Here is a 23,997-nt window from a genome sequence, read left to right as displayed (position 1 = left end):
GTTCTTCTCTTGCAGCGCTGGTAATGCGGTGGCTGGGGGGCCACCCTTGGCACAATCACATACCAGCTGCTGGCGGCTCTGCACCATCCTGAGGACTCAGAACCAGCTCAGAATCTAGACTGTGCCCAACCTGAAGCCTCAGACTGGGAAAGTCCTACCTCAGCTCAGATGTAGAAGTGTAAGTGGTGATTCTGACACGGCAGCCCTCACCTCCAGATGGGCATGAAGAGGGCCAGAGACCCATGCCTGGTGACAAGATATTTTTCCTCTTTATTAATACCCCAGGTCCTGGGCAGCTTCTCTGTTTACTCATCTAGGCGTCGCTTCCTCCTAACTGAGGAGGATGCCTGGACAGGAAGAACTGATGAGGATCAGGTACAGGACCCAGGCTTTTCATCCTCTCCTCCCCCATGCAGGTTTTCGGACCCTGAGGACTTCCAGGAACGTAGTTCATCAAAGTAGCCACCAGAGGGTGCGCACCTTGGACACCACATTGGGAAGGCTGCGGGAATCTGCAGGATGGTGGGGCCGACGGCCCAGTACGGAGCACAACCCTAGAGACTTCCTCCAAAGCTTGGTCCCCACTGCCTGACCCCTAGCTCTCGCAACTTAAGCGCCGCCCACCTTTACGCTCACCGGGGCGCCTCGTCTAGATTCAGCCACCCCCATACAGTAATTAGGGATGAGGAAACTGCCTCCACCAAGGGGGCGTGGCGGGGTGCGGTGTGGACAGAAGAGAGGGCCGGCGATGCAACACAGCCATTCCAGCGCCTAGAGACTGGGATAGCAAGGCGGAGAAACTGAGGCACGATACCTGGATATTCCGGGCTGTGTCATTCAAGGAGAGGGTGAGCTACAATGAGATGAGCCAGGGCGAGGAGAGAAGGCGAAGGAACTGAGGGTTCCGAGAGGAATGAGCACAGGGATAAGGGAAAGCCGGCGCTGAGGAAAATTGTTGTTCACGGCTTCCCCAACTCTCACACACCTCTCCGAAGGAGATGCTCTTTTAGCAGAGAAGCAGCGTTCTCCTGTTTCCTTTCTTTCAGATAATATTAATAATAAAAATCTCAGCGCTATCTCTCCTCCCGACCTTTTTTTTCTTTCTTTCTTTTTTTGGAGCCGTATGGATCCAGGGCTGGGTGGGGCGGGGGACTCGGTCGGCATCGCACTGCTTTGCATCCGAGGGGTTAAGACCCTCCCCCTGCCCCGCACAAAGATGGCGGCTCCCGCCTTCGCTTGCCCTCATCCCTCCCCAAAACCCCCTCCCGCCCCCCGCCCTCTCCCGCCACCTCCGTCACTTCCGCCCCGCCGTGGCCGAAACTGACACAAAGTAGCGGGCCGAGGCCCCGGGAGGAGAGGGGCTGCAGCTGGGGGGGCGGGAGCCCGCGGGGAGCGGAGCCGAGCGCCCCCGCCCCAGCCCCCGGCATGGGCAGGACAGGGCCGCCGGGGCGGGCGCCGAGCGCTGAGCGCTGAGGTGAGGCGAGGCGGGGGCAGCCGCGGGGAGCGCGGGGCCGGAGGGCAGGGGGAGATGGGGAGATGGGGCTGCGGACGGGGACCGAGGGGCTGGAGGTGAGGAGGTGTGGGCAGGAGAGCACAGGGGATAGGGAGTCGGAGCTCTGGTGAGACGGAGGAGGGGGAGTGGATGATTGGAGAGGAGGGTGTTGGGTGCCTGAGGGTGGGGGAGATTCGGGAGGCCGTCCGCAGAATGAGAGGGTTGGGTGCTGAAGGGGCGCGTGGAGACCAGGAAAGGGGCGCGGGAGTGCCGAGGAGAAGCCCATGGAGCAGAAGAGAGGAGAGAACTGCCCAGAGAGTTGTCGGGGTGAGAGAAGTACCCGGCGTCCGAGGGTTTAGGTGCCTGGAGAAGGGAGTTCGGGGATGGGAGGCTTTTTCTCTGTAAGGTGGAGGTCTCTGTGCGTGAGGAAAAGCAAGGGCGCAAGGAGAGGTGGGAGGTCTGGGAGTTCAGAGCTGAGGTCCTGGGTAAGTCTTGGGCTCTGTCCTTGGCGATGGAAAGTGGCCAGGTATTGGTGGCATGTGAGCTGGGGGTCTTGGATTCCATTCCTTTCTGTTTCCCTGACCTGCCCACAAATATCCCTGCCAGCTTCCCCTGACAGAGGAGTCAGTCTTCCTGGGTTTGGGCTGGAACAGGGCAGGGGCCAGGCTTAGAGGAGGAGCCGTTTTTCTCCATGGAGCATTGCCTTCTTCCCAGAGCTGGCTATTTTTATCCCAAATGTGGCTGCAGAGGGGGCTGGGGCAGGGTGACGGGGCAGAGCGACGTGGCTGATGGGCCTGGGTTCAGAAAACCCATGCCTTGTGAGACTGGGAAGGAGAAGTGAGAGAGTGTCCCTGTTCCCAGGTCTCCCCCCTTCCCTCTCCTTCCCTATTATTGCCCCCCAGAGGGGATGAGGTCTGGGGCCAAGCCAGCTTTCTGTCTCCCCAGGGTCTTAGAGGTAAAACAACTTTCCTGGTTGGAATCCAGACTCCTGACTCCTGAGAGCCTGTGCGGCTCCTTAACTCTTTCGTAGGACTCAAACCCAGATTTTCAGCAGATAGTTCCTTTGATCGCCTCCCTCGCCGAGGGCAGGGCTGGCTATGGAACTTGTGATGCCCACCCTTGCATCCTCTCTTTTACTCTCTCTCCATTCCCCACCCTCCTATGACTCATACCCTAGACTGGGTGGAGACCCTGGCTGGGGGCCGTGGAGGAGGGCTTGGCATCTCTAAAACATAGATGAGGTTTTTCTTCCTGAGCCAGGCACCCTTGGTTGCCAGGGTTGTGGAGGGTAACAGAGGAAAAGGACTTCTAGCTCTCAGTATTGCCTGATTGGTGTTCAGGAAGGGAGTCCAGAACGAAGACCTGGTGTGGGTGACAGGGCCTTGGCTAGAGTCTGTAATTATAGAGGTTGGGCAGACAGGCAATTAGTATCTCTTGGGGCTGACAGGCTGGTGGGGTGTTCCCTGTAGGCTGGAGACAGGAGAACCAAGGGGGAGGAAGACTTTCCACCCAGACAAAAAAAGAGGAGGTGACTAAAGGACCCAGGACCTGGCTGGCAGCTTCCTTTGGGCCAGGCTGGGCAATAGGGATAAGGCTCTGTGACTCTGTCTTGCAGTCCAGGCCTTTTGCCTTTTTAGGTGAAGGGAAGGACATGGCGAGATGGAAAGAAGTAGAGGCCTCTGTGATTGATGCTCCCTGAGCTTGCACTCAGTACCATACTGGCTGGACTAGGCTTGGGGTGGGGCAGAGAGAGGAATGACTCCCCACCAGGGTTGAGAAGACCCCTCTGCTGGCCCAGAAGGATGGCTGACCCAGACTGAGAGGAAGTGGTTTGGGGACTGTGTGCAGGAAGTGAAGGCCATGCTTCTAATGTGAGCTCCCCTGGAGGAGGTGATACTGGAAGCCCCAGTAATGGGGTGGGGGGATGGGAAGGTTATAAGCTTTTTGAGAAGGGTGGAGCCTGCCCACCCTGTTTCCTGATGCTCTGCCAGGTGTTTCCTGACTCACGTTCCCACCCTTTGGTGGAAATTCTGCTTTCCAGTAAACACAGGCACCAACACATTGCCACCAGGAGGGCACATGGGGGCATCCATTGTCCCTGGGATGGGTACCTTGAGAGCTGCGCCCCTCCTGTCAATATCTGGCCTCATCTCTGCCCCCTTCCTTTCCCTGCAGGTCTTGGTTATTATAAACTGTCAGTCTCCCCATGTTATCCAAGGTGGCTCCGAAGGGGCACTACGGGAGGTGGTGGGGAAGTCCCGTCTTCTTTTTCAGGGAGCCATCAGGGAAGTAAGAGTAGAGTGTTGGTGTGCAGTTAGTGGGGATTGCTGGGGGAGGGGCAAGGTCAGAACTGGGGAAGAAGACCTTCTGCAGGAGTCTGAAAAGGGGAATGAAGGGTTACCCTCAGCTTCCTGACCTCACGCATATGTCACCTTCCTGCAGGGTCTCCCATGGGATTGCTGGGACTTTGCTGGGTGAGATGGCACTGTGTGCAAAAAAGCGTCCCCCAGGTAAGACAGGCAGGGGACGGGGGTGGGGGGAAATCCCTTGGACCATCAAGTGTGAGTGTTATTTTGGCTCAGGGAGTAAAGGGAAGAGGAATGACTGGTAATGGGTCTGAAGGAGGGTAGATTGCAACCCCCATCCATCCCGGGGGGAGCCTTAGGAAACTGAATTCTCCTTGGTCTCTAAGCTGAGTACCTGCCCCTCACCCCCAAGCACAGAGACTTTTATCTTGGGGCACCTGGAGCTCCTATCCTCTGGTCTGGGGAGCCTGAGGTACTGTGCTCCCATCTCCTCCCTTGCGCCCTCGCACTTCGTCGCCCCCCCTCATTTTTCCACCCACCCAGGTCCTCTTCGTTTTCCTGCGGGCGGGGGTGGGGGTGGGAGGTGGCGGGATGGAGTGGTTGCCCCGGACAACACTGGCAGTCCCCTCACCCGCATTGGCCAGGCTGGGGGAGGCGGGGCTCCGCGCTGGCTTTCGCCTACGCGGCGCGCTGGCAGGCGGCTGCCCCTGCAGTCGGGGGAGCGGGCGGGGCGGAGCCCGGGGCGTGCGCGCCGCGTTCGGGGCCACTCAGAGCGCGCCGGCGTCCGCGGGGGGCATCGGGGGCGGCGGCGGGGCGGGCGGCCTCGAGGATGGCCGGGGCTGCAGGTGGGGCGCGCGCCCGACGGCCGGGGCTCCCCTCTGAGTGGCCGCAGCTCCTGTGCCTCCCCGGGGGGCCGCCCCTTCGGAGCCGCTGAGGCGAAGGACAGACCCACAGTCTGCCCTCCCCTGCTCAAACTGGGATCATGACGGTCCCCAAGGAGATGCCCGAGAAGTGGGCCCGGGCCGGGGCGCCCCACTCCTGGAGCCGAAAGAAGCCTTCTTGGGGGACAGGTAACGGGAGGCAGTGACTGGCAGCTCTCCTGAGCCCATAATTTCCCTCCTCCCAACCTCACATTCGCTTGTCCCCGGGCTCCCCCGAGCCTTCCCTGACCCTTTCTTCTCCAGACCCAGAGATCCTGGCTCCGAAGTGTCCAGTCCCTACCTCTCCTTTTGCATGGTCTTTGATGACTGCGCAGGCAACTCAGCCTGAGGGATCCTCTCTGGGGAAGTTTCTGGGAGTAAAGTGACCACGCAGGGAAGGAGCACTCTGAGTAGGCAGAGGATGCCGTGGTCTGAGGTTTTGTTACTGCAGCCTGCTCTGCAGGGGGCTTGGGAGGGCTGAGGGAAGGCGTCTGGAATGCTGCCTATGGCTCCATGTCACCATGTTTACTGCCTAACTCAGGTACCCCCTTTTTCAGTCTGTGGTCACTGTGACCGTGGGAGACCATGGGAGAACCCTTCGGAGGACACCCCCATGTTCTGGGACCCGAACTTGATGCCTACAGTCCCAGATCTGTGGGGGTTCTGAATAGGTGTAGTGACAAATGTGTTGTTGAAGGCAAGTGTTGTAGATGGCACAAGAAGGGTCACAGTTAGGCAGCAACTGCTTCAAGTACATCCCATTCCTCCCGCTTCCATCTCTGTCTCAGTCTGCATGACCCATATCCCTGACCTGCCCCTCCTCCTACTTGAAGATGAGCTTTGAAATAAGATGATGTCATTGTGGGCCAGTCAGAAGCTGCTGCTCGTGACATGTGACAAGCAGAGGCTTCTGTAGGGGGAGACTGCACGTGGGGCTAGGATGCTGCCGCAGAGCAGTTCCAGGGCACAGTGACCCTCCGTCTTGTCACCTCCCCACCCCCTAGGTTAGGAGGAGGGCAGCTGCAGGGGTTCCCAAGGGAAGGAAGCTTAGTGTCTTCAGCTGATGCTCCACTGGAGATTCAGTCCCAAGACCGTTAATTCCTACAACATCAATTAAAGGGATGGGGGAGAGGAACTGAGTGCCCCTAGAGGAAGACCTTGACAGTTGTTGGTGAGGAAAGAAACCGTCTTGTCCTATGAGCGTAATGCCCGCAGAGCCCGGTGGTCAGGCTGGTGGTGAGAGGTAGACTAGAGAGAAGAATTTAGTGACGACTCAGGTGTGGCACTAACTCCTTAAAACCATGCTGTGGAAAGAACTACAGGCCCTCAGTGGAAACCCCACAGAGTGGGGTGGGCCCAGGAAGGTGCTGGGCCAGGCCTCAGTTTGCCCCTGACTGCAGCATCATTCTGTTGCAGAAGAAGAAAGGAGGGCGCGGGCCAATGACCGAGAATACAATGAGAAATTCCAGTATGCGGTAAGTGGCTCTAGACACCTGTTCCCTCCACACGAGTCAGAAAGGGGACAGGTGCAAGAGCATCCAAGGTTGGGACAGAGGGCTGGCTGGGATAGTGCTTAGGGGAGGGGGAGGCAGCCTTCTCACCACTCTCCATCTGCTACCATGCTGAATTTTTCCTGCCTTCGCCTGTCAGTGAAGCAGGGTACACTGACCTCATGAGACTCCCTTCTCTGCTCTTCTCTCCCCCCTCCCACACCTATGGTAGCGGCTTTTGGGGACAGAGGTTTGGGAAGTGCAAACGGAGGAGGCAGCCTCCATCTGGTTTGGAGTTGGGTTTGGAGGCTGCCTCATTATCTTCTCTCCCACTGTCACAGAGTAACTGCATCAAGACCTCCAAGTACAATATTCTCACCTTCCTGCCTGTCAACCTCTTTGAGCAGTTCCAGGAAGTTGCCAATACCTACTTCCTGTTCCTTCTCATTCTGCAGGTACGTGACCTGTGGTAGACCCTTTGCAACTCACAAAGCTGAATAAAGTCAAGGAAGAGAAAGGTCTAGGGGAAAAGAGGGCATAGGATGGGGCCTCAGAGGCATGCCTTCTCTTTCCTTTTTTCAGTTAATCCCACAGATCTCCTCCCTGTCCTGGTTCACCACCATTGTGCCTTTGGTTCTTGTCCTCACCATCACAGCTGTTAAAGATGCCACTGATGACTATGTGAGTTATTTTCATTCTGATACCTTTTTCCCACCCCCACTCCCAACTCACCCTCCCCTACCCAAGATGGTTCCTTGGTGCCCTTGCCTTCCTTTACCTGGTCCAGCTAGATCCATGATATCTTGGCCAAGAGTAGGGAGGGGGAGTCAGGGAGAGAGTGGACCTGTGGACAGGTGTATCCAATGTGGTACCCAGCATGCTCTGCATTCCACTGATCATCTAAGTGCCTTGGAGTGGGAGAAGGTGTCTTACCTTTCTTTCCTCTCCCCTCTTCAGTTCCGCCACAAGAGTGATAACCAGGTGAATAACCGTCAGTCTCAGGTGCTGATCAATGGAGTGTGAGTGCTTGTTGGAGACTAAGGGCCTTGGGGAGGAAGGGGGTCCCAAGGAAACTTCTCTAGCTACTGACAGCCTCTTCTTTATCTTCTCATGCCTCAGCCTCCAGCAGGAGCAGTGGATGAATGTCTGTGTTGGTGATATTATCAAGCTAGAAAATAACCAGTTTGTGGCGGTAAGGGACAAGGTGCCTCTCTAGGCCTGCAGGCTCTTCCTTTTCCCTGGCAGAAAGGGATGAGTCTTTCCTGATGGACAGTTGCCTTTTTAACACCCATGGAAGGAACCCTTCTTGAGTGGGAAGCTTCTGTGTCATGTTAATATGCCTTTTTTCTAGCCATTCATGTGCTTGAGACTAAGCAAACCAAGCATGCTTAGTGGGAAGAGGGATCATCAAAGAGTCCATTGTGGGTGGAAGACTGGTCTGTGGCCTTCTCAAGAGGGTTTCTTTCTAGGCGGACCTCCTCCTCCTTTCCAGCAGTGAACCCCATGGGCTGTGTTACATAGAGACAGCAGAACTTGATGGGTGAGTTGCATTCTGTCTCCTTAGGAGTAAAAAGCTTGTTTTTGAGAGAGGTTCCCGGGTCTGGGATCCATCCCTTTTGGAAAATTTCGGGGTAAGAAAGGATTTGGGTGTGTAGAAGTATTACCTACTCAGTAATGCATGGGGGTGGTGATGCTTCATGGTCAGGTGACCCCAGGTAGAAGCTTGAGGAAGGGAAGGGAACCAGGACTCACGGACACTGTCCTTCCAGAGAGACCAACATGAAAGTACGCCAGGCGATTCCAGTCACCTCGGAACTGGGAGACATCAGCAAGCTGGCCAAGTTTGATGGTGAGTAATTCTGGAGAAGCAGCTTTCAGATAGAGGTGGTGGGTTGGGTTTTGGGGTTTAAGTTGCACCTTCTCTTTCTGGCTTCTTGTTGCTGTGCAGCTCCCTGGACATTTTTTGGGTTGGTGGTGTGCAGGGGAGGTGGGGAGCAGTCAGGAGTGCTAGGTGGCCATCAGTTACTTTTGAATTGATGGTCATTTCAAGAGATCTTCATGGCTGATAGCTCCCTGCTTGCTGTACATGTTGAGAGAAGTTCAAGTTATTCTGATTCATCTCAGGCAGATACTCCTTCTAACAAGACAAGCCATGTAGTGTATATAAGAAGCAGTGCCCCTGCCCTCCAGTTCTAGCCCCCTGAGGTAGCCAGGCCAACTGGCAGGTGAGTGTGTATGCACCCACACTCCTCTGTGTTCATACAGACATGTGAGCATAAACCAGTGGGGTCATACTGTACTAAAATCTCTGCAGCGTGCCTTTCTGTACCTATTAAATTCATCATAGGTATCTGATCACATCACTATGAAAGAAATTGACCTCCTTTTTAATAATTACATCATGTTTCATAGAATTGCCAGATCATAATTTATTCAACTCTTCCCTGACCATTCAATTGTTTTCAGCCTTTAGTTATTCAAAGAACGCTTCAATAAAAATTGTTGTGAGCTGTGCTATCATTTCCATAGAATGAGTCCCCAAAGTGGGATTACTGGGTCCGAGGGTATGTGTACTTAATGAGTTCATGCTGCCTCATTCCTTTCCCCACAAAGTTGCACCCGTTCACACTCCCATCAACAGTGTACGGATGGGCCCATGTCCTAACACCTCCTTCCTTCAGCTGTGTTTTCTGTGTTGCTGTCTCGTGGTCAAGCTACAGACCGCACCTGGAGTGGGGGCACTCTTGTCTTCTGTTCAGGTGAAGTGATCTGCGAACCTCCGAACAACAAGCTGGACAAATTCAGTGGAACCCTCTACTGGAAGGAAAACAAGTTCCCCCTGAGCAACCAGAACATGCTGCTGCGGGGCTGTGTGCTGCGAAACACCGAGTGGTGCTTCGGGCTGGTCATCTTTGCAGGTGAGCCTCCTGGTGTCCAAAGAAAGACGGGGGAAGAATTGGTGCCTCCACCCCCTGCCTCAGGAACGTGGGAGGAGGCTGAGTGGGCTGCACAGTGTGTAAGGTGAAAAGGTGGAAACTCTCCAGCCCTGAGTCCAAGCCTCTTGCCCAGCCAGTGTCTCTCTTCCACATTGATGTCCTGTAGTCTGGGGACCAGGGCAGAAGCCCAGAGGCAGATTTGTTATTTGCTTTTTGTAGCCCTTCCTATTTCTTCCTAGGTCCCGACACTAAGCTGATGCAGAACAGCGGCAGGACAAAATTCAAGAGAACAAGTATCGATCGCCTAATGAATACACTGGTGCTCTGGGTAAGGCTTCCACACGTGGTTCCTGCCCCTGCCCTTCTGCTTCTCCCTGGGCAGTTCCCTTTGCTCCCATCTCTCTTCTCTGATCAGTCGTCAGGCTTCAGGTTTTAGCTTTAAAGCCACTAGCAGGTCAGCCACTCAAAGGCAGTGTTTATTTCAGGCTCCTTTTGGACCTGGAAGATGTTATTTAAAAAACCTTAGGAACGTGCATGAATTAACAACTGAAAGTTAAAACAAATCTTTCCTTCTCTGGATTCTAGTTATGATGATGACTTAGTATAGCATGTGACCTTCTGTTTGCTTTTGCCAGGGACAAGGAGGCCTTCATGGGGATGGAGAGGGAATTAAAAGAAAAATTTCCATTTGAAGGATGGATAACGGGGTCTTTCCCCCTGAGTTCCAAGAGTGAAGGATCCCAAAGGAAAAGTTTCTGTTTTCATTTTTGGCAATTCCTGAATCCTTCTCTTGTTTGGCTAGAAATGTGAGCTCCTTGTCGGGCTCTCCTCCCCATCTTGCGCCCCTACTGCCTGCTGCCTGCCCCCCCACATGCCAGCTTGGGAAGGCTGGGGCCAGCCTCTGGTGAGACAGCTTCCTCCCTGGCCTTAAAGGGTTTGCTGAAACCCAGCCTGTGTCAGGCAAAGGCTCACATCGCCCCCTGGTGGTCCTTGGACATCAGGAGGGTTTCTGGTTTGTTCCAAAGCATCCAGAGTGGAGGCAGCTTTGGAGATGGATGTCTGAAATCACATACTGTTCTCTCTCTCTTTTTTTCTTTTAACCACCAAAACTTTCTTATGATCCTTCTTCAAGGACTCCAGACCTTTTAAGTTTTTTGACTATCAAGGAATCTACATTTATGAAGACATAATTTGTTTCCTTGGTTAAAAGAATTTTTTTGGCAATCTGTATGAGATGATGAACATTACAGAAACTTGGCATTTTTTCTGGCTTGTGGAGGTTTAGCTCAAGTAAATGAGTGATTTTCAATAAGCTTTCCTGGTATATTGAAAGTAGTTCGTCCCCACTCTTACCATCTTTGCAGATTTTTGAGGGTTCCGGGATGTCAGGTCCACAACCATTTCAGCTTCCCCGTCATACAGCTGAGATAAGCATCCAGCGGGAAGGCCATGGGATGGTCAGTGGCACGCTGGAACCCATCACCAGTTCTGGGTGCTTCCTGCTGGATCATGTTACTATTTTAAGGATGCCTGAACTTTTGATTGTTCAGGGTAATGAGTGGTAACCTTCAGGGATGCACTTGGTTTTGAGGGCTTCCCAAATGGCAGCTTACTAGCCTCTGCTTCTGATTCCTTTGCAGATTTTTGGATTCCTGGTCTGCATGGGGGTGATCCTGGCCATTGGCAATGCCATCTGGGAGCACGAGGTTGGGACACGCTTTCAGGTCTACCTACCCTGGGATGAGGCGGTGGACAGTGCCTTTTTCTCTGGCTTCCTCTCCTTCTGGTCCTACATCATCATCCTCAACACCGTTGTGCCCATATCGCTCTACGTCAGGTATGTGACTTCTCTGCCCCAGGGCCTCCCCAGGGAGCTCAAGTGGTCCCACAGCAAGATTTTCTTTTCTGCGAAGATGCAGTCCTCGAGAGGGAGCTTGGGGTTCTCTCCTTCCTGTGCTGTGAACATTTTATGTTATCTGTTTATCTTTGTGTGCAAAGCAATCATTACCACAGTTTCCTGGCACTTTGGATTGTATTAGAACAAGAACCACGTTGATTTATTTAGCACGTATTTATCACATGCCAACTTTGTGCAAAGAAGCATGCTAGGTGCTGTGGCACAGACAAAATGTGTTAGGAATGGATCTCCTTCTCTCCAGGAGCTTGTCTAGTAGAGAAAGAGAAATTGAAGCACGTTATAAAACAAAAGGGGAACTAGTGCTATAGGAGTCATTGTCCCTGCAGTCTTAGGCTTCTGTGTGAAGCAAGGGGACACCAAGTGTGCAACATGGCCTCTGCCTTCAAAAGCAGCAGACCAGTAGGGGAGGAGAGATGCAAACAGTGTGAGACACCGAGATACCAGGCATCCTGCTGAGATACCACAGAGGCACCAAGTGCTGTGAGGGTTGGCAGAGCCTCCCTCCCGGTGCAGTTAATCCGGGAGGACATCTCTGAAGCGGTGGCGGTTGAACTGGGCTTTGCGTAGCAGCTGGAACAAAAGCACGGCAATAGGAATCTCGGGATGGTCATAGAACCGTTTGGCAGGAGCATGGACCATGAGTTGAGGGCTGTGAGACAGAGAGCTGTCCCCTGTTGTGGAGGGTCTTGCGTCTTTGCCAGTGGACTTTTACATAGTAAACCATTAAAAAAAGATTCTTAAAAAAAAAAATCTAAAGAATGCTTTAGGAAGTGCTGGCTGGCAGTGGCAGCACGACCAGGAGCGAGAGGACATGTAGGATGTTTGCGGGCGAGAGCATGTGCGCCAGGCTGGTGAGGAGGAGCAGGAGGAAGGGGACACCGGAGGAGGGAGGATGGCCGGGAGAGAAGAGGGAAGGCTCCTTTTGGAACCTAGTCCCTTGCACCTGAGATAGGGAAGCTGAGACATTTTTAAGGAAATGCTTTATGGAGACGCTCAGAACTCTTCCCATCTGCTGGTGTGTGTTCACACAGATTCCCCAGATAGTCCTCAGGTCTCCCCACCAGCCCCTGAGTCCTAGTGCTGATGACAGTGAGTAGGCGATGAGGGGTCTGTGCTGAGAGTACAGTGTGGGGGGCTTTTATCGAGCACTGGGGGGAGACTCAGGAGGTTCGTGGTTTAGTCCTGCTACTCAGTAACCACGTGACCTCAGACAAATCCACAGTCACTCGGGGCCTTGATTTCCTCATGTAAAATGGGAGTAATAAAACCTGTTGCACCCTCTTCACAGGGACACCTTGGTATAAGATCCTGGATTGGAAGATACGTTTTAAAAATTCATTTACTATACAAATACCAGGTGGTAGCGTGTTCGTTGTTGTCATCGCAGCTCTGGTTCTTCACTACTATTTAAATGTTTTCTTGTTTCCAATCTGACTTTCCCCCCTAATCTTTGGACTTTGCTGTCTGTGATTTGTAATCCAAGTTCACTCGAAGCCCATGGTAGCTGCCTAAGAAAATTTCTAAGCCTCATCAGGCTACGGTGTGTGTGTTTAGGGTGGGGAGCGGGTGCTTGATCAGCTGAGTGGGGAAAAGGCCATGAAGGTGTTTCCAGCCGGCTCATTTTTTGCGCGGTCACCAGATCCTGACAGCAGCCTTGGTTAGGTCGGAAGCAGGGCTCCACATGTGGCCCCATTGCTTAGCTGTGCTGGACCTGAACACAGGGCCCTTTCTGAGATGCTGACAGTCCGTATCCCAGAGGTAATGCCTAGTAAAGAAGAGGATATGAACAGACCTGGGCTGTGCAGAGCGCCGCACCACTGTAAATTGGTATTATCTCCCAGACCCTCAAGGCCCTGCTTGCTTCTGGAGTCAGCATCTCAGTCTGCCTGGCGTTCCTCCTGAACACCCCAGGTTGGGTTGTGGAGCCCCGAGCCAGGTGGAAGGAGCCTGCTCGGCCTGTGTTCGGGCAGCGAGGCGCGGGCTGCAGGGCCTTCTTGGTTTCCTTTCCCTGCAGGGGCGCCTGTGTTGCTGTGGCCTGTGCAGCACCCTCATTATTTCTTTCTCTCTCTCTTTTTTTTTTTTTTCTCTTCCTTCCCTCTTATACTTTCTCTTGTTTTCTCTGCATGGTTTCTGTATTATTAGTCCTGAGGTAAGAACTGGTTGAGTGCCTTGTCTGCAGTCCCTTCTCCTCTGCCTGTGCCGTCTGTCCCGCCTGCCCAGGCCCATTGCACCTTTTTGTCTGGAGAGCATTGGAGGGTCGGGGTCGGGGAGCCCCTCTGCCGGCTGTGCATGGCCGGCTCCACCTTCAGGCTCTCCTTGCCCTTCCCAGCCCAGGTGTCCATGCCCAGGTGTCCGCTCCATCTCGTTTCTCCCCAGGTGGAGGGCCTGCAGCGAGGGCCTGTGTGGGTGGGGCACCTGCCCGCTCCTGCCCCGAGCCTCACCTCCTGTCCCCTGTGCAGTGTGGAGGTCATCCGCCTGGGCCACAGCTACTTCATCAACTGGGACAAGAAGATGTTCTGCATGAAGAAGCGGACACCTGCGGAGGCCCGCACCACCACCCTGAACGAGGAGCTGGGCCAGGTGGAGTACATCTTCTCCGACAAGACGGGCACCCTCACCCAGAACATCATGGTCTTCAACAAGTGCTCCATCCACGGTCGCAGCTACGGTACGGTGGCGCCGCCGGGGCCCGGGGGCTCGCGCCTTGCCCCGGCGCTCTTGGTGCTCCCACAGTTGTTTTCACTTTTGGGTTTTACTTCTTTTCTACTTGGGTCTGTGGGGCCTTGAAAGGGTCCGCTCTGGGCCCTGTGTCAGGAAGCAGACACCAGCAGTGCCGCCCCCTCCTCTGCCAGCCGACACCCTCACCCTGATCTTGGCTCTGGGCAGCAGGGGCGCTCCTTGGCTGTTTGGAGTGAAGCCCGGGACCCTGGCCTCTGGGTGTCTTGGCCAGGTTGGACCTCGGCTGCCTCGGTGGAGTGCTGGACACTCCCTGTGGTGCGGTCCAGGGCCCCTGTGAGTCTCTGGAATGTGACTGCGGTCTTTTCAGCATGGCCACACTGCAGTGGCCTTGTGGCTGCGCTGCTGGGACGGCTTGGGTCAGGGGCTGTGAGCTCTAACTTTTACGCAGAGTGAGTCCCTCTCCTGACTACTTTCTGTACTAACCCAGGCCTCATGGTCAGTGTGTGAGGCTCTGTTGTGCAGGCCTAAAAGGCACCTGAAGTGGCTGTGGGGGCATAGGTATGGAACTGCAGCTGCCCTGGGTGGGGCTGGAGTGGGTGGCGGGGATGGGGATGGGGAGCAGTGTGTGTCACGACTTCAGCCCTGGGGTTCTGAGGATCCAAGGTGCCTGTGCCTCTGGTCCCTCAAGTCAGCGTGTGAATCTGTGTGACATTTACTCAGTGATGAGGGTTGCGGGTTCCAGGTGCCTGCAGGAGTTCTGTTCTGAGGGCTTCTCTGCCTGCTCTGAGAGATCTCTCACTGACTTTGCTTCTTCTTCTGTCCTGGTTGTGTGTAGGTGATGTATTCGATGTCCTGGGACACAAAGCTGAGTTGGGAGAGGTAAGGTCCAGACTCTGTAGTGATTCTGTGTGCCAGCTAAACTTGAGGTGCCTGGCCAGGAATGAGGTGGTAGAATTAGGAGTGATGTGTTGTCTGGTCTGGAAATGGAAGCCACTTGGAGGAAATGAGTGTTTTAAAGAAGACTTGGTAGCAGAAGTGGTAACCTTGAGTTCCACAATGGATAGGGTCTTGGAAGTTCCTACTGAGAGTTGGAAGGGTAGGGGACAGAAGGGTGGGGACAGACTCTCCTGACCCCTCCTCCCCAGGAGGCAGCCTGGCGACAACCCCTTGATCGCCCCCTTTCCTGCTCCAGAGGCCTGAACCCGTTGACTTCTCCTTCAATCCTCTGGCTGACAAGAAGTTCTTATTTTGGGACCCCAGCCTTTTGGAGGCTGTCAAGATGGGGGACCACCACACGCACGAGTTCTTCCGCCTCCTTTCCCTGTGTCACACTGTCATGTCAGAAGAAAAGAATGAAGGTGAGCCCAGAAGCTGGCTGGCCCTCTACCCCCACCTGATTCGTGCCTTTGGGCTCAGGCTGTGCTCTGCAGGGTGGCCACCAGGGCTCTCTGGGTGGGACACGCAGTCCAAGAGCGTAGCTACCACAGGGAAATGTATTTAGTATTTTGTAATAACCAGTAATGGAAAAGAATCTGAAAAAGGATATAGATGGACACACGCAGGCACGCATGCACAAACATATAACTGTATCTTTTGGGTGCACACCTGAAACATTGTAAATCAACTGTACTTCAATTAAAAAAAAAAGTGTGGCCATCGACGCTATTCTTCCTTCCTACCCAGGGGAGCTGTACTACAAAGCCCAGTCTCCAGACGAGGGGGCCCTGGTTACCGCAGCCAGGAACTTTGGTTTCGTATTCCGCTCTCGAACCCCCAAGACCATCACTGTCCACGAGCTGGGCACGGCCATCACCTACCAGCTGCTGGCCATCCTGGACTTCAACAACATCCGTAAACGGATGTCGGTCATAGGTGAGGCCGGGCTCAGGGGGCTGGGGCGTCTGGGGGTGGCGTGTAGGCCCAGGATGGGTGAGGTGTGCTGGGTGACCCTTGATGTGTTCAGGTTGGGGCTTTTCACCTTCTGAATTTTTCTGGGTGTTCTCTCCCACCCCACTCCTAGTGCGGAATCCGGAGGGGAAGATCCGACTGTACTGCAAAGGGGCTGACACCATCTTGCTGGAGAGGCTCCACCATTCCACCCAGGAGCTGCTCAACACCACCACTGACCACCTGAATGTAGGTGTGAGGAAGGAGGGGCCCTGCGGGTCTGCTGCTGTCCGTGTGGTGGGAGGGAGTAAGAGCCGAGTGTCTTGCCTCCTCCCTCAGGAGTACGCAGGCGAAGGGCTGAGAACCCTGGTCCTGGCCTACAAGGATCTGGATGAAGAGTACTATGAGGAGTGGGCTGAGAGACGCCTCCAGGCCAGCCTGGCGCAGGACAGCCGGGAGGACCGGCTGGCCAGCGTCTACGAGGAGGTTGAGAGCGACATGATGGTATGGGCTGCAGAGTGGGCCGAGGGTGAGCAAGGAGGGCTCGTGCCTGGGACCCTCATGCCAGGGGCTCTTGTGGTATTTTCAGCTGCTGGGGGCCACGGCCATCGAGGACAAGCTTCAGCAGGGTGTTCCAGAGACCATCGCTCTCCTGACGCTGGCCAACATCAAGATCTGGGTGTTAACCGGAGACAAACAAGGTGAGAGCCCAGCAGGGCAGAGAAAATTGCATCTGGATGCAGCCCCGTTGGGTTCTCTCACAGGCCCAGGACATCGGGCCGCAGAGCGCGCCGACCTTGTCGGGGGCCTGTCCATAGCGCCTGGGTTCTCTCCTGGTAGAGACGGCTGTGAACATTGGCTATTCCTGCAAGATGCTGACTGACGACATGACGGAGGTGTTCATCGTCACTGGCCACACGGTCCTGGAAGTGCGGGAGGAGCTCAGGTAAACGGGCCGAGGCAGGCAGATGCTCTGCGCTGTACACGGGTGTCGGGCAGAGGTTCCCTGATTGGGCTTGCATCCCTGCTCCTCTGCTGGCTGATGACAGTTCCATTCCCCCTTCACAGGAAAGCCCGGGAGAAGATGATGGACTCCTCCCGCACCGTCGGCAACGGCTTCACCTACCAGGAGAAGCTTTCTTCCAAGCTCGCTTCCGTCCTGGATGCCGTCGCTGGGGAGTATGCCCTGGTCATCAACGGGCACAGCCTGGTAAGTGTCGCCGTCCTTCGCCCGGGCAGTACCTCTTCAGAGAGCGGCTCTTGGTTCTTACCTTGTTCCCACCTCCTTGGATTTCAGAGGGGAACTGGGGGGAGCTGACCCCAGGTCTCCCCTGGAGATGACCGGGGCTCTCTCAGTGCCCTCTGTGTTCCAGGCTCATGCGTTAGAGGCAGACATGGAGCTGGAGTTTCTGGAGACGGCCTGTGCCTGCAAAGCTGTCATCTGCTGCCGCGTGACCCCCTTGCAGAAGGCACAAGTGGTGGAACTGGTTAAGAAGTACAAGAAGGCTGTGACCCTTGCCATTGGGGATGGAGCCAACGACGTCAGCATGATCAAAAGTGAGTGGTCCGTTAGGTGTGTTGGCTGGGCAGTAGGGCAGGGAGAGGGGCCCAGGGAAGGATGGTGGGGAGGGGGGCTGGAACGTGGTGGGATTCTGAAGTATTTGGCCGTCTTCATCCCTCTGTCATCTCTTGTCTCCGCAGCGGCTCACATTGGTGTGGGCATCAGCGGGCAGGAAGGGATCCAGGCTGTCCTGGCTTCCGATTACTCCTTCTCCCAGTTCAAGTTCCTGCAGCGCCTCCTGCTGGTACACGGGCGCTGGTCCTACCTGCGCATGTGCAAGTTCCTCTGCTATTTCTTCTACAAGAACTTCGCTTTCACCATGGTCCACTTCTGGTTTGGCTTCTTCTGCGGTTTCTCGGCCCAGGTAGCGAGCTCCTCAGTCCCCTGGCTTCCCTATCTGTGAGCTCCTTACGGGCAGAGACTGTGTCAGTCCTGTTCATCCCTCAGTCCCCTTAGGGCCTAGCTGTTGTCTTACGCATGCCTTTTAAAAATTCTTGTTGAAGGAGTGAACAGGGAGTTCCAGAGCATTCCTTAGGCCACATCAGCTATCTTCCTCCACCTGGTTTGGAGTGAAGAAGGACTGCATGCTCACTCCTCTCTTGCTCCCTGTTCTCTTTTCAGACTGTCTACGACCAGTATTTCATCACGCTATATAACATCGTGTACACCTCCCTCCCAGTCCTGGCTATGGGGGTCTTCGATCAGGTATGAAAGTTGCATGATGGAGCGGGTTGGGCAGAAGGACATGGCTGCGAGGGAGTCACCTGATAGTGGTGGGCCTGTGACCCTTGTGCCCACTGCCTGTGGCCCCTGGGAAGGCAGTTCTTTGAGCTGGGCAGGCTGTGGCTGGTTCTCCTCAGCTACACTGGACCTGAAACACCCCTGGGTTGCTGAACAAAGATTGATTGGGGGCAGTTGGCTTGAGGTTGGATCTAGCTGTCAAAGAATTTGGAACAAAGAAGGCAAGGGCAGAGTCAGCCCGTGGCTGTCCTGAGTCCAAACTGCAGCTTCTGAGGCCTCCCATGCCACCTGGCCCTCCACACACAGGACGTCCCAGAGCAGCGGAGCATGGAGTACCCTAAGCTGTATGAGCCAGGCCAGCTGAACCTCCTCTTCAACAAGCGGGAATTCTTCATCTGCATCGCCCAGGGCATCTACACGTCCGTGCTCATGTTCTTCATCCCCTATGGGGTGTTTGCTGAGGCCACCCGGGATGATGGCACCCAGCTGGCTGACTACCAATCCTTTGCAGTCACTGTGGCCACTTCTCTGGTCATCGTAGTCAGTGTGCAGGTATGAGGCAGTCCGGGAACAGCCCTCCCCTCTGAAAGGAGTGAGCCTCCTGTCCGTGGGGCTGCCCTGGCCGTTAGAGTTCTGTTTCTGGGCAGGGGGACGGAGTTTTGGGGGATGCTCCTTCTGCCTGTGATAACTGCTGTTTGCAGATCGGGCTGGATACCGGCTACTGGACGGCCATCAACCACTTCTTCATCTGGGGCAGCCTAGCGGTTTACTTTGCCATCCTCTTCGCCATGCACAGCAATGGGCTCTTCGACATGTTTCCAAACCAGTTCCGGTTTGTGGGTGAGTCCCTGTGGCTTCCTCTTGAATCAGTGAGGGATCACAGCTGTTCTGGGACCACCAGGGTGGGTAGGCATTTATTCAACATTCCTTGTGTGCCAGGTGTTCTGCAAGGTGCTGTGGGGATCTTGGTGTATCTGACCCAGGCTCTGCCCTCAGGGGGCTTCCATATCCATGAAAATGAAGAGCAGCCTTGCCAGGCCGTGGGAGGTCAGGGATCCAAGGGAGGTCGGGGTGGCAGGCTTCATGGTCAGCAAAGTAACTGCTTATGGGATGGTCACGGATAGGGCTGCTGGGAGTGGAACCAGGGCTGGGGAGACAGAATCCAAGTCGAAGAGCTGGGAGTGTGGGGAGGCCGCTTTTTTCCAGGAAATAGAGAGTGCTCCAGCAGGAGATGGGCAAGAATACCCACTGAGAAGCGGTGGAAGAGAAGCTAGAAAGGCAGGCAGGCCATTTGAGGTATCAGAATGCCAGGCTGTCAGGTGTCGGGTTTGCATTTAACTTGCCAGGAGTCTCTCTCTCTCTCTTTTCTTCTTCTTCTGCTTCTGCTTCTGCTTCTGCTTCTGCTTCTGCTTCTGCTTCTGCTTCTCCTTCTCCTTCTCCTTCTTCTTCTCCTTCTTTCTTTCTTCTTCCTCTTCTTCCTCTTCTTCTTCTTCTTTTCTTTTTTTTTTTTTTTTGAGGAGACAGTGGGGAATGGCATCAGAGGATTACTTTAGAAAAATGCATGTGGTAGTGGCCAGTGAGGAAGCTTCTATAGTGACTGAGTGCAAGGCTGTTCAGAACTGGTGCCGGGGTAGCAGTGATGGGTGGCCAGGAGGGGCTGGTTGGGAGGCATGAGATCAAAGACTCATTTGTGAGTCTTGGCATTGGCTTGAGATCCGTTCGTTCACTCATCCAGTGGGCATTCAGTCACCAGCTATGCTGGGTCCTAGAGATGCAGCAATTAGCAAAATCCTTGCCCTCCTGGATCTCATATTTCAACAAGAGAGACAAACAATTTATAAGTTAACAGATACAATGTCTGAAACTAATAAGTCCTATAAGAAATATCGGCAAGGTAGAGAGGGACAGGAGTTGTCAGCAGAGACCTCTTGAGGAAAAGATGGGGCTTGGCACAGAGAAATCTGAATAAAGGGAAGGAGCGAGCCAGGTGCCTCTCCAGGAAGGAACAGACCAGGAAGAGGAAGCAGTGATGCAGAAGCCTTAGATGAGGGCTGATGAGGAGCTGGGGGAGTAGAGGAAACCAGGTTAGAAGGTGGGGCCAAGGTAGGGGGCAGGGCAGAGAATCAATATGGATCATTTAAGCTCTTACAGGTAAAAGTATGAATTTTGATCTAAATGTGGTGGGAAAGCCATTGGAGGTTTTTGAGCAGGGAAATGTCATAAACTGGTTTATGTTTTAAAAGGATCGCTCTTCTGAACACTGGAATTTGACACAACACTGTAAAATGATTATGAATCAATAAAAATGTAAAAAAAAATAAAAGAGTGAGAAACATTTAGTAGAAAGTTTAATTTAATTAAATTTGAACCAAAGCCTTGAAACAACTGTAAAAAAAAAAAAAAAAGGATCGCTCTTGCTGTTCTGTGGATAATAAAATGTAAAGGGCAAAGGTGGACATAGGGAGACCAGCTAGGAGGCTAGAGCAGTAGTCCAGGTGCGAATGATGGTGGCTAGGAGCAGAAAGAAAAGCAGTGGAATCCCACAAGCATTTTGAAAATGGAGCCAGCAGATTGGATGAGGGGTCTGAGATGGGGAGCGGGGCAAATCAGGTGGACTTTGGGCTTGTACTTGGAGCAGCTGAGTGGGTGGGGGCATTTCCTGAGCTGGGGAAGACGTGGAGCAGATGGAGGTGTGGCAACAGCAGTACTTTTTTGACCATGTGAAACTGAGATGCCTGTTAGACGTTCAACGGAGATGTCTGAAGTTGTGGGGAGAGTTTGGAGCTAGTGTCCAGTTTGGAGGTAGACATTTGGGGAGCGGAGAGGAGCGGGAAGCCAGGGATGACTTGGTTTTGAAACTGGGGAAGTGGGGCTGCCAGAAATAGAAATGGGGAACTCCGGGGGCTGCCCTTCTGCCTGCTTTGTGACTCCCGAGGCCTCTGACTCCTCTGCTCCCAGGTAATGCCCAGAACACCCTGGCCCAACCCACCGTGTGGCTGACCATTGTGCTCACCACAGTCGTCTGCATCATGCCTGTGGTCGCCTTTCGGTTCCTCAGGCTGCACCTGAAGCCGGATCTCTCAGACACGGTGAGAGGCCAGGTCGGCTGCTTTGGGGGCTGGAAGCCCTCGGGCTTCAGCACTCCTGCAGCTGCAGTTTCTGTTTAGTGTGTCAGTGCTGGTCCTCTGCCCTTCCCAGTCCCGGGTGCGCTGGGTCCCTTCCCCGTGGTGGGGTCTGACACTGACTGAGGCTCCTTCCGTCGTGCTCCCCCCGCCCCACCAGGTCCGCTACACCCAGCTGGTGAGGAAGAAGCAGAAGGCCCAGCACCGCTGCATGCGGCGGGTGGGTCGCACGGGTTCCCGGCGCTCTGGCTACGCCTTCTCCCACCAGGAGGGCTTCGGGGAGCTCATCATGTCCGGCAAAAACATGCGGGTCAGCTCCCTGGCGCTCTCCAGCTTCACCACCCGCTCCAGCTCCAGCTGGATTGAGAGCCTGCGCAGGAAGAAGAGTGACAGCGCTAGCAGCCCCAGTGGAGGGGCCGACAAGCCCCTCAAGGGGTAAAGGCTGGGACGGGGACGCCCCGTGCCAGTGATCAGCGCACGCAGGGCTGGCCAGCCACCAAGAGGACAGCATCTGGGAACTGCAGGTCCTCATCCCTTGCCTGGGTCCTCATCCCATTTCCCCGGTAGACTCTGTCCTGCTGGTCCCACTAGAAGTGGCTGGGGCTCCCCAGCCGAGGGCCCTCCTAGCAGCTGGGGGGTGCAGGGGGCAGGCCCCAAGGGCAGAGTCGGGGCTGGGGCATCAGGAACCAGCCCCAGTGGGGGATCAGATGTGGAACCAAAAACAGAAGAAAAAACTGTGAGAGGTTGTGTCTGCCCCTGCCCTTCCTGGGAGCCCACAGGGAGACTATGATCTCTGTATTTTTTTACTCCCATTCCCCAGAGGGGCCCAGAGCCCCTGTTCCTGAATCACACAAGAATGTATCATGCCGGGAAGCCAGAGACCTGCTGGGGCCTTGGGCCCCTCACATTGTGTGTGTCTCTCCTTGATTTGTGTTTGTGTCCAGTTTGGTTTTGTCTTTTTTGTTTGGCAAGTGGAGGAGGCCTTGATGTGACTTTTCTGTTGTGGTTGGTGTCTTAACTCTCCTGGGGAAGAGCAAGCCGGCACTCACGGGTGCCCCCGCCTGGCCGGAGGTGGAGTGGTATCGGAGGAGCCCTCCAGCCACTGGTGCCCGTGAGGGACAGAGAGGCTGACCAGGGAGGGAGCGGCCTGTCAGCCAGAGGGTAGAGGGTGTCGGGAGAGTACACAGGAGGGTTTGGTCTTGTCTCCTTCCTCACCTTGAGAGTGAAGTGCGACCCCCTCCCCAACACATGTGTATCAACTCCTGGATTCCATAAGTCCTGCTGGTACTGGGCTGGAGCCTGGCGAAGTGGCCCCGTCCTTCTCAGTGACCCAAACCTGGCTATGAAATTTAGTCCTAAGAACATTTTCTTTCATTTTAAATTTAGACCCAAGTTCATTAGCAGAGTCTGTTCTGACTTCCCTTCTCCCTCCTCATGGGTATTTTCCCACACCTACCGCCCAGGACCTGAGGCTGCCCGAAACGGGAAGCTGAGTGCCATGAGGTGAGGCTGAAGGGAAGCTGACCTCTGCTTCTCCCTTCTGGTAAACAAGGGCGCCCGCCCCCCCAAGGCCCGCATCCGCGGAAGGTGGTGGAAAGGTGCTGGGTCCCTGTACTGGGAGCCAGGCCAGCAGGGGGAGCAGAGGACACAGCTGCCCAGGGCCGGCTTGGTCCGCACACATGGCCTCCCTCTCGGCCACCCACACCTAGGAAGCCCTTCCCCAGTCCAGGTGTCTCCCAAGTTAGTTGCTACCAAATCGGTCTTAGGAAGGATTTTTCCTCGTCTTTGCTAGCGGAGGGGGTTACTCAGGAATGGTGTGGAGCTGGGAGTGGGGCACTGAGATCTCACTTTTAGTGTGGGAGTTGCAAGGGAACTGGAGTTGGGCTGCAGTGAGGCGGGTGGGGTGGGCAGGGAACAGGGGCGGGGAAAGCTTGACAGGGAAATTCCTTTAGGCCGCACGGTTTACAAACCCAACATCATGTCTGTCTGTGTGTCTCTCAAGGTGAGAGTCTGATTTTTATACCAAAGAGGAAATGATTTCTTTTCATATTTGGTTTGTCTATATTATATAAATATAAATATAAATATATATATATACAGTTATATATATATATATATATATTATTTTTTTGGTTCTCTCTCGTTTTTTAGGGAGGGAGGAAAGAACCAAGTTGCATTGAGCTGTAATTAAGGAACATTCTGTATAATTTATGACACATTTCTATACTTGCAAAAATTATATCATTTTATGGATATAAGAAAAAAATGCCTTTTTATAAAATTCCAATTTCTGAGAAGTGTGTAATTTGTCTCTTTTCTGATGTTTAACCAAGACTGGTGGTAAAAGTACAGACAGAAACTGTTTCTTGAATGGCACTGAGTGGGTGGATGTGGGCGGGAGAGGAGAAAATGGTGTCTGACTTGAGGTGGGGGGCACCTCCTCTGTGTGCTAGCCTCCCGGGGTCGGAGTTTCAGCTGGAAGGCGGGGCAGTGGGCAGGACTAAGGCAGACCGTGGGGGCTTTGTGTTCAGCTGATGGCTGGGTGGTAAGGACCTGGACTATTTGCTTTTCCAGACACAAGCCAAACTCATTTCTAACACGCCAGATGGGTGGGTATGTGTAGGGGAGAGTACCGGGTAAATATTTTAAGTTTTTTCTTTGACTCCAACCCCAAGCCTTTTCCATTAGCACTGGCCTCATAGCTTCCCATCTTCCTGAGTTTTCACAGAAGCAAATTTAAGGAGCCTAAGTATTAAAGACCAAGACTGCAGGAATTTAAGATTAGCAGATAAAGTGAGCTTTCCTCCAGGGAGGGAGAGGGGCAAGGAGTCCCAGGAGAGCTCAGGGCCAGTGCTGGATTCTGAAGTAGGGCTCCCGCTGATGCCCATCTGCCGCCCCCCGCCCCCAACCTTCCTCTTCTGACCTAACCTGTCTTTTCTGCCGTG

General features: G+C 54.3%; 1 protein-coding gene across 4 annotated transcripts; it reads left to right on the top strand.

Annotated features, from left to right (window-relative positions):
• The first annotated feature begins 722 nt into the window (after positions 1–722).
• ATP8B2 (ATPase phospholipid transporting 8B2) lies at positions 723–23,349 on the top strand. Of its 4 annotated transcripts, none has more exons than XM_072946481.1 (28): positions 723–848; positions 3,935–4,002; positions 6,135–6,193; positions 6,550–6,663; positions 6,791–6,889; positions 7,166–7,227; positions 7,328–7,400; positions 7,678–7,748; positions 7,978–8,057; positions 8,968–9,126; positions 9,384–9,472; positions 10,785–10,981; positions 13,522–13,730; positions 14,577–14,620; positions 14,934–15,099; positions 15,425–15,613; positions 15,762–15,877; positions 15,968–16,132; positions 16,218–16,329; positions 16,469–16,574; positions 16,697–16,838; positions 17,002–17,185; positions 17,330–17,553; positions 17,811–17,894; positions 18,237–18,482; positions 18,632–18,770; positions 20,889–21,019; positions 21,213–23,349. In XM_072946481.1, the coding sequence occupies exons 2-28, from the start codon at positions 3,972–3,974 to the stop codon at positions 21,489–21,491; spliced, it is 3,570 nt and encodes a 1,189-aa protein (XP_072802582.1). In that variant the 5' UTR covers positions 723–848; positions 3,935–3,971; the 3' UTR covers positions 21,492–23,349. The 4 variants fall into 4 exon arrangements, with proteins under 4 accessions (XP_072802582.1, XP_072802581.1, XP_006214739.1 ...); XM_072946480.1 differs by lacking the exon at positions 723–848 and adding an exon at positions 1,297–1,474; XM_006214677.3 differs by lacking the exons at positions 723–848; positions 3,935–4,002 and adding an exon at positions 4,444–4,868.
• Positions 23,350–23,997: the final 648 nt, after the last annotated feature.

The sequence above is a fragment of the Vicugna pacos genome, chromosome 21, assembly GCF_048564905.1.
Source record: "Vicugna pacos chromosome 21, VicPac4, whole genome shotgun sequence".
Taxonomy (NCBI): Eukaryota; Metazoa; Chordata; class Mammalia; order Artiodactyla; family Camelidae; genus Vicugna; species Vicugna pacos.
This window is presented reverse-complemented; position numbering and strand designations above follow the sequence as displayed.

Excerpts from the sequence above, each read along its gene's own strand:
- ATP8B2 (XM_006214677.3), top strand. The coding sequence starts at position 4,781 with ATGACGGTCCCCAAGGAGATGCCCGAGAAGTGGGCCCGGGCCGGGGCG. Across the intron at positions 14,621-14,933 it reads ACAAAGCTGAGTTGGGAGAG|AGGCCTGAACCCGTTGACTT; the intron begins GTAAGGTCCAGA and ends TTCCTGCTCCAG. Across the intron at positions 18,483-18,631 it reads TCATCGTAGTCAGTGTGCAG|ATCGGGCTGGATACCGGCTA; the intron begins GTATGAGGCAGT and ends TGCTGTTTGCAG.